The sequence below is a fragment of the Chelon labrosus genome (assembly GCF_963514085.1).
Source record: "Chelon labrosus genome assembly, chromosome: 2".
Classification (NCBI taxonomy): domain Eukaryota; kingdom Metazoa; phylum Chordata; class Actinopteri; order Mugiliformes; family Mugilidae; genus Chelon; species Chelon labrosus.
This window is the reverse complement of record NC_140338.1, coordinates 20026333-20040576: the sequence shown is the minus strand read 5'-3', so window position 1 is coordinate 20040576 and position 14244 is coordinate 20026333. Positions and strand designations below refer to the sequence as shown.

Here is a 14244-nt window from a genome sequence, read left to right as displayed (position 1 = left end):
TATTAAGTTAGAAGGGCAAACAACATTTTTTCATCTAATTCTCTTTGGCCTAGACACAGTGCTTAAGTAATCCCTAGATGCATTTTTTCTTACTTTTACTCACTGGAGTGCAGCTGATGGTTCAGGCCGACTTTGCTTTTTAGGAAACCATGAATATATCAGTGTTAGGCTCACAAGGATCAGGGGCTCTTAACCTGAGTTAGACTGGGCACAAACTTGTCATAAATGTATAAATCAAGTCCATCTAACGTTTTAGTAAAACCTCAAATACCAACCCATGGGTGGTGCTACAACAAAACCATTAAGTTTTACAAAATCTGTAGGAATGTGGTGCTACTGAATGACTATTTTTGCAATCTCAAAAAGACACAATTTTATGAGCCATGCACATGCAATTTGGGTTTTCATTCAGTAGTCTTAATTACAAGATTATGATCTTGCAATAATCTGACTTTGTATAATTTCTTGTGTTTTTACCACAGTCACAATGGCTGTGTCATTAAAAAAAATGAAAATATAAGCCCCCCGTGTCACCACTTTTAGTCATTTGAATTGAGATGGCAGGGGGAGTTGGCAGCAGACCGTATGTTGTTGCTGTGGTTATTGTTGCTTGCTTTCAGTAGAGCCCACTTCCCACCTCTCCCATCTGCCATCTCGTCTGTGTAAAACCAGGGTTGACAGAACTGCAGTGTGATGCAGACATGAGGGCAGACGATCATCTCTCTTTTACACAGGTGAGTGCCATTGTTTGTTGTTAGCACCTCATCTGAACTAGATTCAGTAAAATTAGCTTTTAAAATGAACAATTAAGTGTTTGTGATTTCTGGCAAAGCCATCAGTTGCAGGGAATCCTACTGAATTACAATGCTTTAGATTTGGCTTTTACGTAATTGTTTTCTTCTAAATGAAAAATAGAACGTCTTCCCTTTATATTTTATATTTCAATGTAAATATCCACTGTGGGAAAAATTAAAGGATTATCTTATCTTATTATCACAGCATTGTTTTCTCCAGTATTGCTCGGTCATAAATACTCTTAATGTACTTAAATGTATTTTTTTATGCACTAAATAGCAGTTTTGCCTTAAGCTTGACAGTAAGACGTTACAAAATCCCTTCGTCATTATTGTCTACTGACATTAAAAAGATTCTTTTGTGGCAAATGTCAGGTACTGTTTGTAAAAGAACTATGCAGATATGTTACAAACCAGCTCTGCTCGGGGAAGAGGGAAGCAACATTAAACCAGATGTGAATGTTGATAGAATGGATAAAAACTGAAAAAAATAGATTATAAAATGAAATAGCGGTGTGTGAGAGAAAGTCGAAGTACCCTCTAGGCAGAGTAAAGGGCATTCATCCACTTTCAGTAACAAAACTGTACTTTAAAAAAAACAAAAGAAAAAAGTGGAATATGGTACTCTTCCGGTACTCCCATCTGCTTCTTTGAACTAGAGGCATGGCGACCACCGTCTGCTGTAGATAATAAACTGACTGGGGATGAGTACCTCATACAACCCTACCTCCAAAAATCCAGCCATCCCTTTAAGTGCTAATAATTGGATTTCTACGGCCGTACCAAGTATTTTTTAATTTTTTAATTTTTTTGTATGGAAGAATCTAATGAATACATTTATACTTGTTTAAGCTATACAATAAAAAAAAAATCCTCCTTTGCACTTCTCTTTGTCACTGTACTGTCCCTGTGGTGTTCATTAAAATCTATTCCAAGTCAGCTGGAACATCTGCTCCCTGCTCACTCCACTGGCACTGGAAATTAAATCTGATTTTGTTTGTGTATTGTTCAAACAAACAGTCTTAGTCGAAATTAAATGTGTAACTAATATTTCCTCACAAACCTTCAGTGCATATAGGGGACAACTCTGCATGAGTATCTAATTACAAATGTGTCTGTCACGATTTGATGCGGTTGTGAGCAGTTCCACTCTGATAGACCTGATGACATTCGGAGAATTCACTGTCCCCTTGAGGTACTAGACACATTATCTGACAGTTCACACTTTGTTTTGAACAAGGTTTAGAAAACAAATGCAAAAAGTGCCCTTATGTCTTTCCCCTCATTGTATCAAGATCTGTGCTGATGAAAAGACCGCCTGGTTTTGCTCACCACACCAAGCAGAGATCTTAGATAGGCCGGTTGCACCAGGAAAAGGCTCTTCAGGCCCACAGTGTTTTGGGAATCATACGTCAAACTAGCTCACAGTTTAGAGATTAACCACAGATAAATTACCATGGAGCAGCAATTGAGTTTGAAACAAACAGAATTGTGGGTGGTTTACCCACATTTTTACTGCTAATGTACCATAATGAGTTAAAGCAAACTGCCGTGAAATGCCTCATTTGCTGCAAAGTCATTTCCCACTGTTTTCTGTGTGTTCTGACAGGTTTGATCGGACCATGGATAACAGCAGCTTGGGATGGCTTGGAGATGCCAACACATCTCTTCAGAGTGAACTTCAGTCCTGTGGCACACTGAGGAACCAGGCTTCTCGCATTTTCCTGTATGCTTTTCTCTCTGTTGGAATAGTCAGCACAGTGGTGGGAAACTTCCTGGTGGTCTTGTCCATCGGTTACTTCAAGCAGCTGCAGTCCCCCACAAACTCCTTCGTCATGTCCCTGGCAGTGGCTGACTGCCTTGTTGGCCTGGTTGTGATGCCCTATAGTATGATTCGGACAGTGGAGGGATGCTGGTACTTTGGATCTCTTTTTTGTCAGCTTCACTCCAGCCTGGATGTTATGCTCTGCACAGCCTCCATATTCCATCTCAGTTGCATTGCCTTTGACCGCTATTATGCAGTCTGCAACCCACTGGTTTACTCCTTAAAGATGTCTCATAGTCGTGTAGCTCTCCTCATTGGTGTATGTTGGGTTGTACCCATGCTCATATCCTTTGGCCCCATTATGCTGAATCTACACATTGCTAGTGTAGACATGCTGATTCCTGAAGACGTATGCGTGTTCCTCGTCAGTCGCACTTACGCAGTCATGGCTTCCTTGGTCGCCTTTTACTTGCCCATGGCTATCATGCTCGTGGCCTACTGGAAGATCTTCAAAGCCGCCAAACGGCAGGCCAGGCAGATCAGTGCCATGGAAAGCCAGATGGCTGCTGGAGTCGGCAAGGACTCGAGCAAGAAAAAAAGGCACCGGAACACCATGAAGAGAGAGAGAAAGGCCGCAAAAACTTTAGGTATCATCATGGGAGTTTTCCTTATCTTCTGGATGCCGTTTTTTACGGTCAACATCGTGGACCCATTCATTGAGTACAGCACCGAGGTGGTCGTGTGGGATATATTTTTGTGGTTAGGGTATATCAACTCATCTCTAAATCCCTTCTTGTATGGTTTCTTCAATCGCTCGTTTCGTAGGGCATTCCTCATGTTCATAGGCTGCAGGGTGTGCCTGCCTGGATCATCCCCTGGGATGGATTTATCGCACACAAGGAAAGAGGCTAATGAATGTGCAGATCAGCCATAAAATGAAGCTAATATCTATTAACACAGAGCTGCAACCACAGTTTTAGTTGATACCCAGGCAGAACATGTTGCTGTTGGGGGTAATTAGATAATTGCAACATTTGTAAATTATAACACTAATGAAGGGGGGGCAACCATGATGCACAAAATCACCTCTTTTCCCTCCATGTACGTGCTCTGCGACACAAACATTTTGATTTTGTAACAGTTACAGGATCTGACACAGTGGATTTTCTCAGTAAAGTACTTAGTAAATTAGCTTTGCGTAACTGTGCCTGGCAGTGAACGATCAGATATCCAGTATAGAAAAGTGACGTCAGATGAAAATTCCACCGTACAAGTAGTGAATTTCAGACATAATTTGGCTATCTTCGTGAGAATTTACAGCATATCCCTGTTTTTGTCTAAACCATACAAAGTAGAACCATCCAAATGACTATAGATGTTTTTGCCCATAGCTACAATTAAAACTGTGTACGACCATTCTGACATTTTTCTTTGAAAAGATATTTCAGTAAAAGCAACAGAAGCTTCAAATGATCCAGAAGGATAAAAACCTGAATAAAAACCTGAATGAGAAGAAGGACAAAACTATATCTAAACCACAGGTAACAGGTTTTATGAAAGAGATAACCTAAATAAGGAGAAAGGTTTGGAAGACTCTTATGTTCCACAAGGCAACATCAAAGAGGTACATGAAGCATCACTTGGACGACACTACATCTCAGGTAAAACCCTCAATTATAACTTTAGAATTCTGCTTTTACTTATTATTATAAACTGTTAAAATGCATATTAATGTGGACTTTTATTATCATCATCTGTAATTATCCAAGAAATGAATTTACACTGTGGTCTTGTTCCCACAAGATAATAACGTGTGCACAAGACCAAAAATATTACCTTAGATACTTTAGAGGGTCCAATATAGCACATAAGATATAATGTCTTATTGTTTCTTGTTCTGAGTTTTTGGGGTGTCTGGATCAGACTCTGTGGAAGAGGACCGGCTCCTTATGTAGATATGAAGAGCTTATTCTAAGCTAATGAAAGTGATTAGATGTTACATGTGACTATACATTAATGAAGACATCCATATGAAGTTTTATTTCTGCTAGTGGCTCCCCATAAATCCTCAGTCCTTTAAATGTCTAACAGCAGTCTGTTTATTAGCTTGGTCGGGGTTGTGTTAAACACAGCAATCAATGCCGTCGGTGTCAAGTCAGCGGCTGTCTCTTTGGCTCGCTGTGGCTGCAAATTGTGCAATTAACTCGTTACATTGGGAGCCAGTGAGTAAATTACCTTCGGAAAAAAATGATGTTGTAATTTCTTGTATGTTTTCGTTTTGAGGAACATAAGGGTGGGCAAGAATAAATGAGGGAAATGTTGTGAAAGACTACAAAGTCAAAGTAACATTTATTGTGTTTTGTGTTTTTTTTATTATTGCATCTCTTATTGTAGATAGATAGATAGATAGATAGATTGTTACCTTGTGTTTACATAATGTTCCTTCAGGAGCCTCTAAAATCAAAAAGGAGGGCTGTTCTTTGGTTCCTTTCTCAAAAAGAAATTCTGTCACGCATTATTTTAGAAAATGGTTAGAAATAAAAAAAACTTTTTCAACTTTCGGGGGAAACTTTTAACTTTCCCCCGCGTTCAAAAAAAGACTGGAGCAAACTCATGGTGGAATTAGGCTAATAACGGGAAGCAATTGAGAGTTATTCGTCTTGATAGAGTCTCCCTCTCTTTCTCACTCCTGCTTGACATTGCCTACAGCGCCTGCCTCTTGTGGGTGTCTCTGTGACTTTTAATTCCTAAAATCTTTACTTGTATTTGTTCAACCCTGTTCAGCATGCAGATAATAAATAAAATAAATAATACATTTCACTTGTATTCCACATCTAAACAAATCAAATGGAAAGGAGGTAAAACAGGAGACGAACAACAGTGACATCTTCTGGATGGACCAGGTATTTTTCTTTCCATCGTTACTCCTGCTCGTAAATCAACTGCAGAGGTTGCTTTAATGTGACTTGACTGATAATGTGAATAACAATCTCATTTGTTTCTCATCCTTTTATTTTGCTTTTCACCTGACATAAACATGACATCAAAAGTACAAAAAAAAGCATATTCATTTCACATTAGCATTCACTTGGAAATTCAAATCATAGTTAGGTAGTGCCAGGTTAACTTATTTGACTCCACAGAAAAGCATCTTTGTTCGTTGCTGGCCTCTTATCATAAACAGAAGAAGTGACAGATGGATGGTCATAATTCAGTCCGACATTTTACATTTGATTAAATCAGACATTGTGACAACTATTAAAATTGCACTTATGTTTTTTTTTTTATTATTATTTATTTATTTTATCAAATCAGCAAAGCCGTCACCATTTAGTCGTCATCGCACAGTATCAGCTGGCTAATACTTAAAGACACGTAGACTGTCTGATACAAAACACATGTAACAGTAATAATGATCTTTGTTTCGGACATTGCCATGCCACAAGACATTACAGGCTGTGTAATGTCAAGGCACAGGCATGGCCTTCAAGTGACAGCAGCAAATACAAGCAGTTGGCTACTGCCGTGTCCACTTCCACTGCTTCATGCAGTTCAACCAGAAGTTTCGTCTAAATAAACATGATGCTCACGAGGGACTCAGATAAAGTTTTTGTCCTGTTTGTGCTGGGATCAAGCCATTATTCTCGGCTTTAATCAAGCTATGAGCCTCAGATATGTTGTGAACACAAAATGATGCCCTATCGCAGTCTTTCTTGCATGTTGGTCCAATATGGTCCTGTGAAAATAAATAAAGAAGTCTCCGGCGGCCCTCTAAATGTCTGTTTCTTTTAGGCCATAGCATTCTGCCAGATCATAGAACTGATAACTGCTCTGCTCACAAGCGTTGTAAATCCCCATTGAGACTGTGTCCACTGTATCAATTCGGCCCACTGCAGGTGTTGTACCCTTTCCTGTCCCCCCCTTGATTTTATTTGACAGATTGTTCACCTTCTCTTTGAGCTGGAAGGAGGACTTTTGCAGTGGTGGAAACAGGCTCCATCGCTTGAAACCCAGCGAGCGGCCTTTGCCCTTGTGCAACAAAGACCTGCCACAGGATTCTTGTACAGCATAGCCTAGCTTGTACTCTCCCCGCTGATCCCTTGCCATTCCCTTGACAGCTGTCCGCCACCTCTGGTCGTAGAAGCGACGCAGGATCCTCCGCTTCTGGTGACACTGGCACCTGAGGAGCCGAGTGAAGGCCCGCTGGAACTCTTTGCTGGAGCAGGGGTAGATCATGGGGTTGATGCAGCTGTTGAAGTATCCCAGCCAAAAGACCACCTTGAACACAGTTTCGGAAGGCTTCAGTGCCGGGAAGAAGGAACCTAGAGGGAGATGTAGCCATCAAGATGACCTGTGAGTAGACGCACAGCTTATGCACAATACAATTCTCATTCAATCAATATATTACAATGTTCTATGGAGAACAGCTGAAGAAAACTGTTGGTTTGAGAACAGTGAACTAATTTGTACGTATACTAATCACTTATCAATATCAGATTGACAAAAGGAGGCTAAAAGCCATTTTGTTAATCAGACCTTTAACCCTTTATAGGTCGAGGAACCTAATTTGATAACTTCCACACACATTTTAAATTGCGTCCTCTCAGTGAGGTTCAGGAGGCATGTGGTTTTCAGCCAGTCAGTGAATATCAATGCAACATTATCAGGTCAAATCAGAGTCAAACGTGGTCTGAAAGGTCCACCTCTGCTTGCACACCGAGTATAACTGTTTTATTAGGTACCACGAAGAATTGGCGTGTTGTCTAATGTGATAATGTGTATGTTGACAAGTGTCTGGGCTGGCACTTGTGTTCTAATGGTCTAAATACATGTTTACATTAGATTACCACTTAAGAGCAAGGAGCCATATATGATAACTTCACTGACCTTGATTTTCTATGTGAAAATTAAAAATTATATGTCACAAAAGTAAAAAAAAAAAAAAAAGTGTTCTTATGCCCTGCAATAACACTCTAGGGTTGAAATTTAGAATTTACAAGTGTTTCAATGAATGCCCTACAAAGGGATAATCAATTTAAAACATGTAACAAGAAAAAAAATGTAATTGGAGTAATTGGACTAATGAAAAGTTGGCAGATGTTTCTTTGAGATTTTGCAATCGATTACAGAAAAGACTGTATCATGGCTTTATGGCAGGTGTGTACATTTTTCAGTTCTCTGACAGTAGCACGTTACTGTTGCAGTGATTTATTTGTACACCAGTAGCTCTTTGGTTATGGTTAATAATACTGTCATTTTACGGATTGATCTTTGCACAACAAGCTTCATCCACAAACCTCAGTGCACGGGACTTATTTTCTGAGGCCTTCGCTTCTGTGGAGTATGTGAGTGATGTATTTAAATTGCGACTTCAGCAGGTGCACATTTGTCTTGAACAACATAATATGCACCGTGTCGTGTAAAATGTTTGCCATCATTGAAGGAGTCAGGCCAGACTTAGCGTAACAGTAACATTTTCCACATAATGCATGTAAACTGCTTTTGCTTGGAGTTTATACAAACGTTGACTTTGTTATTAGTTTTGCAACGATAAAAAATCGTGCCATGGACCTTTAAATTTCCCATTTATATCTTGATTTAGATTAGTGCATTGTTTCTTTTTTTCTTTAGACAGACAGAGAAGACATTTAAACAGAATCCATTTAAGTTTTTTTTTGTTTTCTAGTGTTTACCATTAAACATTGAAAACTGCTTTCTGTACAGATCACTGACAACACTAATTTGTCTTTACCCATTCATTTATACTGCTTTTTTTCTAGTGTAACATATTTTCTGTATGACATGGGTACTACATGTTCTGAATGCTGCCTTTTCCTCTTGCTTTCTAGTTGTCTCCGCAGGCTTCGGATTTAACGCAGCGTCGACCCTGCACAGTGGCAACATATCACCGTGCTAATGTCAAGTCGGCACTGTCTTGGCCCAGAAGTCAGTTTTCATTTCAATTCTGTTCAGTGTAACGTGCAAACATATGAAATGGCCTATGTGTCATTATCAAGGTAATGGTTTCACACTGTTTTGACATGAGCTCCCAGCCAAACGCTGCGCAAAACAAATGGAAACAGGAGGTTTGTGTCATTTTCTCAGAGGCGAGAGCTGAACCATGATTTAGAAATCACACTCTTGTTTGTATTACGCTCTGGAGGATTACAGTGTTTTGTCAGCGGCGTCTCATACATGCCTCTTAACTTTGTTTTAATTTGTGCTAAGAGACCCATTAAACCAGTTTGAACTCAGCTTGCTTAAAGATTAAGATGAATCATGTAATTAAAGGTTGTACTCCATTGATTCTTCTTACTACAATGACATCGGCAAGTGATTCACCACTCTGACGCGCAACCACGGCACCATGACAACGGCCTGATTTCCTTTTTTTTTTAGTTTGAGATCTGTTTGAGTTTCTGGTGTGTGTGTGAGATGATACTGATACCATATTTCCGACTATTTGTTTTTCCCTAAGGTCACATCACATGATATGCTAATACCTATCATAAAGGAAAAGCTTTGAAGGCCACCAAGGAGTCATCAGATTTCTCATACAACACTGTGTGATGTTTCTTCTGTGGGAGCACACAGAATCCTGATCAGACCTCCGTTACAGAGCGAAGGGAATTATCTCCATGACATTTAATGTTCTCTGTGAAGGTCAATATTTCATACTGGGCTTTTTGAAACTCACGCAGAACCGTTAACATTTGTTTATAGCATGAGCACACTGACCAAACAACATATCTGAACAATCATAATAGCTCATAATATCAAAACCAAATGTGGATTAGCCTGACTCTCAATACTTCGTCAAAGTCCTCACAGAAGGAACACGTCATGCAGTGTCTCTTAGGTGATAAACCCCGCCTTTGTAAATATTTTAGGGCAACAAACTGCCATCACTTTATGTAAAGTTAAAAGCTAGCATGTGTGTAGAGCCAGAGATTAAAAATAAAAAGTATATAGACTGGGATGTCAATACCCATCATGTCATCTTAACCGTCCTCGATCGAGCTGTTCAGCAAATGTTTCTGTGTAAACCTTGAAGCCTCTTGAGAATCCTTCAGCACAAGCTAACCCCACAGGATGTGTCACTGATGTGTTTTGACCAATTTGTGAAGGGTTTCTGGCACTGACAAACAAGCCATGTCAGCCTTTTGTTACAAAGGCAATGCTTTTTGAAAAGAACCAGCTTTGATCTTTTTTTTTTTATGGGGTTTGTTGGTAATAAGAAAAACACAGAGCTTTACCCAGTGTACTGTGTAAAATAAAAAAAGAAAGCCTTGAGTTCTTGACAAACAACATTAAAATCAAAACCATTGCATACGCAAATATTTTAAGGCCACGTACATAAAATTCCACCTAAACTGTAGTCTATTAGGGTGTAGTGGTCAAGGGTGATTAACATGTTACCAGTTGTTGTTATGCAATATATGTAGTGTAACATTCAGTGCATTATTTATCGCTATTTGAGATGTGACGTTCACTAACGAACCGAATCTATTGACCGGCTCTTTAAAACGAAGGACGGGAACTGAGTTGTGGTTGCGAGCCGTTGCCTTGAAACGTTTATGCTGATGGAGCTGGTATAGTGGTAAGCATAGTAGTGGACCGGGGTTTGATTACTGGTCAGCGGCGCAAAGGTGTTTACGGAATTTCTCATGCAACAAATAAAGCATCTGTCTATCTAGAATATATGTTTTAGATATAGACAGACTAAAATATCCTGCCAAGATAATATGTATTGGTGGGATGTCTAACTTTGAATGATTCTGATCCAAAACCAGGCTGGTACCGTAAAAATATATAAATATCAAAATGAGCAAGTCTGTTGAATAGCTCTTTGAAAGGAATGGATCCTCAAGATCCGGCTCCCCTAAAAGAGCCGTAAATCCCATCTCCAACTGATATACTGATTCAGAACCCTACTTAAATACAGCACCATATTAAAATATAATTTTTCTGTTTTTAATTTAACACACAAAGACAGTTAACTGTAAATAATAATAATGATAGTAATAATAATAATTTGAAATTTATTTGACTTTGTACTAGTTGAATTTGTCGTCACGAAAAATCTGCCTGTTATGAAACTGCTAATTTTACACTCCCAGTGCCACGTAGCTGTGCTTGGCTTTTTACTCAAGGAGAGACTAAATAAAATCTGAAAGGCTGTTTCTCTTTGTTCCATCAGCTTCTGGCAATACAAATAGTATCTGTGAGTCTGGCACTCTAACACGAGCAAATGGTGTTAGGACACTCTCGCTGGAGTTTCAGATGAGTCAGACTATTCCGTCTAGATTTGCATCATCACCGAGAAAAGGCCTGATTGGCATAAGAGAAGTAAAAGTACACGGCGGCCTCTCAGCGAAAGGTTACGTATTAATGATCGTGTCTGCGATGGACCAGCATCGGCCAGTCTGGATGACCAAGTATGGCTTGGCTTTCCACGCTCGTCAGTCATTCATTTGGGAAACAAAGTGATGCTCTTTTTACCGATCAACGCGCGTATGAAAGGATCTTACAGGCCAGAGGGTTCCCAGCAAGGAGCTCAAATTCCTGAGGGTTCTGAGTTTTATTAGGCTTTCACAACCAAATTACAGCACATTCATTTAATCTAATTAGAGGCCTCTACATCTACTGGGAGTCATCCTTTTAAAACAATTTTGAGATAACATCAGACATATTTCTCTGAGATAATCATCCCCTTTGGCAGAGCTCACTTTTGTTTTCTCTTTTGAATACTGATTTTTGGTGCCACTGTTTCGGACTCAAAATCCTGACTGACCTTTCCTGTAAAATATGATCACAAATCTCAAATATGATAATTATTGATAGCGGTGATGAAAACTCTTATGTAAGGGAACGGCTGGAAGTTTTTGGTTGCCATTATGTCAACTAATGAAAGTAATCTGTAGTGTCTAGCTATTAAAATAAGTTTACTGAAAGTTCATTCTTGTTTTTTGTCATTTATAGTCATGAGAACTGATCGAGTAAACGTCTTTTGCACGCAGATGAAGTTGCCCTTTTCTCTCCCATTGAGCGTATGAAGTGATTAGCAGCACCAATTTTAATTTCCTGCACCCTCTCACTCTCTCTCTCTTTCTCTCCTTGAGGGCTTTGCTGTATTAATTCCACTCTGTAAATTTAGAAGTGCAGCATATGAACGAGAGTGCTCTGTGAGTGCTACTCCCGATAAGACACTGGCCATTTGTTCAGAATGGCTTTTACAATCAATTACGTGAAATGTATGCAAAATGAAAATTCATGAGGCCACCATTAGTGCATGTGTGTGTATCTGTGCTTCCAGGTGCGCTGTTAATGCTATTACTTTCTCCGCTGCAGCATATTAAGGTTGTGTCCCTCCGTTTGATTTATGCATCGCCATGATGACTTCAGTTGGTTTTCCTTAAATAAGGGCCTCAACCATCTGCACTGACTAACTGTCTATCCGTCTCATTTCAAGTCCTAGTGTATCTCATCTCTTCAGTACTGCGGCCATCTTTAGAGTCATCCTCAACATTAAACACACTTATTCTTCAGTGGAAATACAGTGTATAATGTCATCCGTCTGCAGTGGCTTTTCTCTGTCACAAATGTGGACCATGAGAGACAACCCTCAGCAGACATACATGCTGTATGATTATTATTTGAAGTAAGTAGCCCAGTAGTGCTTGGAAGCATTTATTCAGAGTGGTCATTACTGAAGAATGTCAGTTTGTTATGACTGCTCTTTAAAAAATGTGATATTAGCCATCTGATGAAACAGAAAACAGGCTCTCGGAAAAATTACAGACATGAAAACGAGCCATGTTAATGGTCTCTTGCAGCTTTGACCTTTTCTGTGAAAAAAAAAAAAGAAAACTAAAAAAAACAAACAACAACAAAAAAAAACTTGTGCTTACAATCCTGATTTTGATCGGTTCCTGGCACCGTTTACAAAATAAACAGCGACTGAAACAAGGCACATTTTCAGATTTTGTGATGCCAAACTCTTTTTGTACGGCTCTTTGTAGCTGATAAGTCATCTCAAAGTGTCGTCTAGTTTATTGATCTTATAGTGTTTTGCATCTGCACCCAAAACGCTGCGATGTTAATAGGCGCCTGCAGTCAGTCAGGAGGGGCTGTATAGACCGAAATATTTAATCACTCCAAGTGACGCAAGAACATTAATTATTCACACTGAACATAAATCAGTTATAAAAATATCTAGACCTAATACCACTGATTTATATCTACCCAATTATCAGTGAGGGAGCTGAATCTTGAATTAAGAATTTACAAGAATGTGCTCCTCCTTGAGACTCTGACAGTGAGAATAGAGGACTGTATGAATTTATATCGGTTTTGTGCACACCTAATCTTACGGTAAGGCCGAGTGCAAGTGCAACAGATTCACTTCCAATCCGCGTATTTTGTGCGCAAATACAAATTCGCAAAACATACCCAGTGGCAGGAAGAAGAAAAAGGGCAGCCAGCAGAGGATAAACATCCCCACAACGATGGCCAGCGTCTTGGCAGCCTTTTTCTCCCTGGAGAACTTCATCAGCCGCACTGACAGAGAACTTCGAAACGGGTGGTTTTTGCTGTTCTTTGAGCTGGCGGGACGCGCGTCCTCCAGGACGCTGCGACAGTGTATCCGGAGCACCACTTCCATCGACTTGTCTCTCTCCCGTTTGACGCCCGCCTCTAGGCTCTTAGTAGTCCTGCGGGCCACCACATACACCCTAAAATACATGATGAGAATGACCATGAGCGGGAGGTAGAAAGAGAAAAGTGAGGAGAAGAGCGCGTAGCCCGGCTCCTCTGTGATACTGCAGATGCTGTCGTCCACTGGCGGCGGTTCTTTCCATCCCAGGAGCGGTCCGACAGAGATGACCGTGGAGGACACCCACACTAGGACTAATATAGCCACTGCCTTCCTCTCTGTCATAATACTGGGGTATTTAAGGCAGTATTTTACCCCGATGTACCGGTCGATGGAGATGATGCAGAGGCTGAGGATGGATGCGGTGCAGCAGAGCACATCCACCGCTGCCCAGATGTTGCAGAAAACCCGGCCAAACACCCAGCACCCCATCACCTCTAAAGACGCAGAGAAGGGCAGCACAATGATGCTCAGCAGAAGGTCCGCGATGGCCAAGTTGACTATGAAGAAGTTGGTGACAGTCTGCAAATGCTTATTGCACACCACGGACAGGATGACCAGAATATTCCCGACGATGGCCACCAAAATAAAAACGGAGAGGAAGACCCCGACCCCGACAACCTGCGAGTCCACAGTGAAATTCTTGCATGTGGCGACGCTGTCGTTTGGAAACATCTGGTCCAGAATGGATCCGTTGAAAGTTTCAGCAAAATACATCCCATGGTTGCTTTGGATGCTTTGCAAGTTAGAGTCGGTCATTTTAAAACGCCATAAAGAGAAGTTCAGAGTAAGTTTTCTGCAGAGAGGGGTGTTCTCAGTCTCATTTCATTTGTCTTCTTTTAAGCGACTGCCAAAAGTCAAGCAAATGATAAAAAAAAAGAAAAGAAAATTGATAAAAAAACAACGATGGTGTTTCCAATTGTATTCAACTCACTAAAACCTGTCTACATATACATTCTGGAGAATAAAGCAAATATAGATTCAGTGTCAGTAAGAAAACGTCAAAAACATTCAGCTCCATTTCTTGTTCC

General features: G+C 40.2%; 2 protein-coding genes across 2 annotated transcripts; one reads left to right on the top strand and one right to left on the bottom strand.

Annotated features, from left to right (window-relative positions):
• Positions 1-2416: 2416 nt before the first annotated feature.
• Positions 2417-3493, top strand: LOC311496431 (5-hydroxytryptamine receptor 4; the record flags this gene model as incomplete). Its single annotated transcript, XM_084556298.1, has 1 exon — positions 2417-3493. The coding sequence occupies one exon, from the start codon at positions 2417-2419 to the stop codon at positions 3491-3493; it is 1077 nt and encodes a 358-aa protein (XP_084412424.1).
• A 2100-nt stretch (positions 3494-5593) lies between these two features.
• adra1d (adrenoceptor alpha 1D) lies at positions 5594-13972 on the bottom strand (the record flags this gene model as incomplete). Its single annotated transcript, XM_084558857.1, has 2 exons — positions 5594-6881; positions 13012-13972. The coding sequence occupies 2 exons, from the start codon at positions 13970-13972 to the stop codon at positions 6331-6333; spliced, it is 1512 nt and encodes a 503-aa protein (XP_084414983.1). The 3' UTR covers positions 5594-6330.
• Positions 13973-14244: the final 272 nt, after the last annotated feature.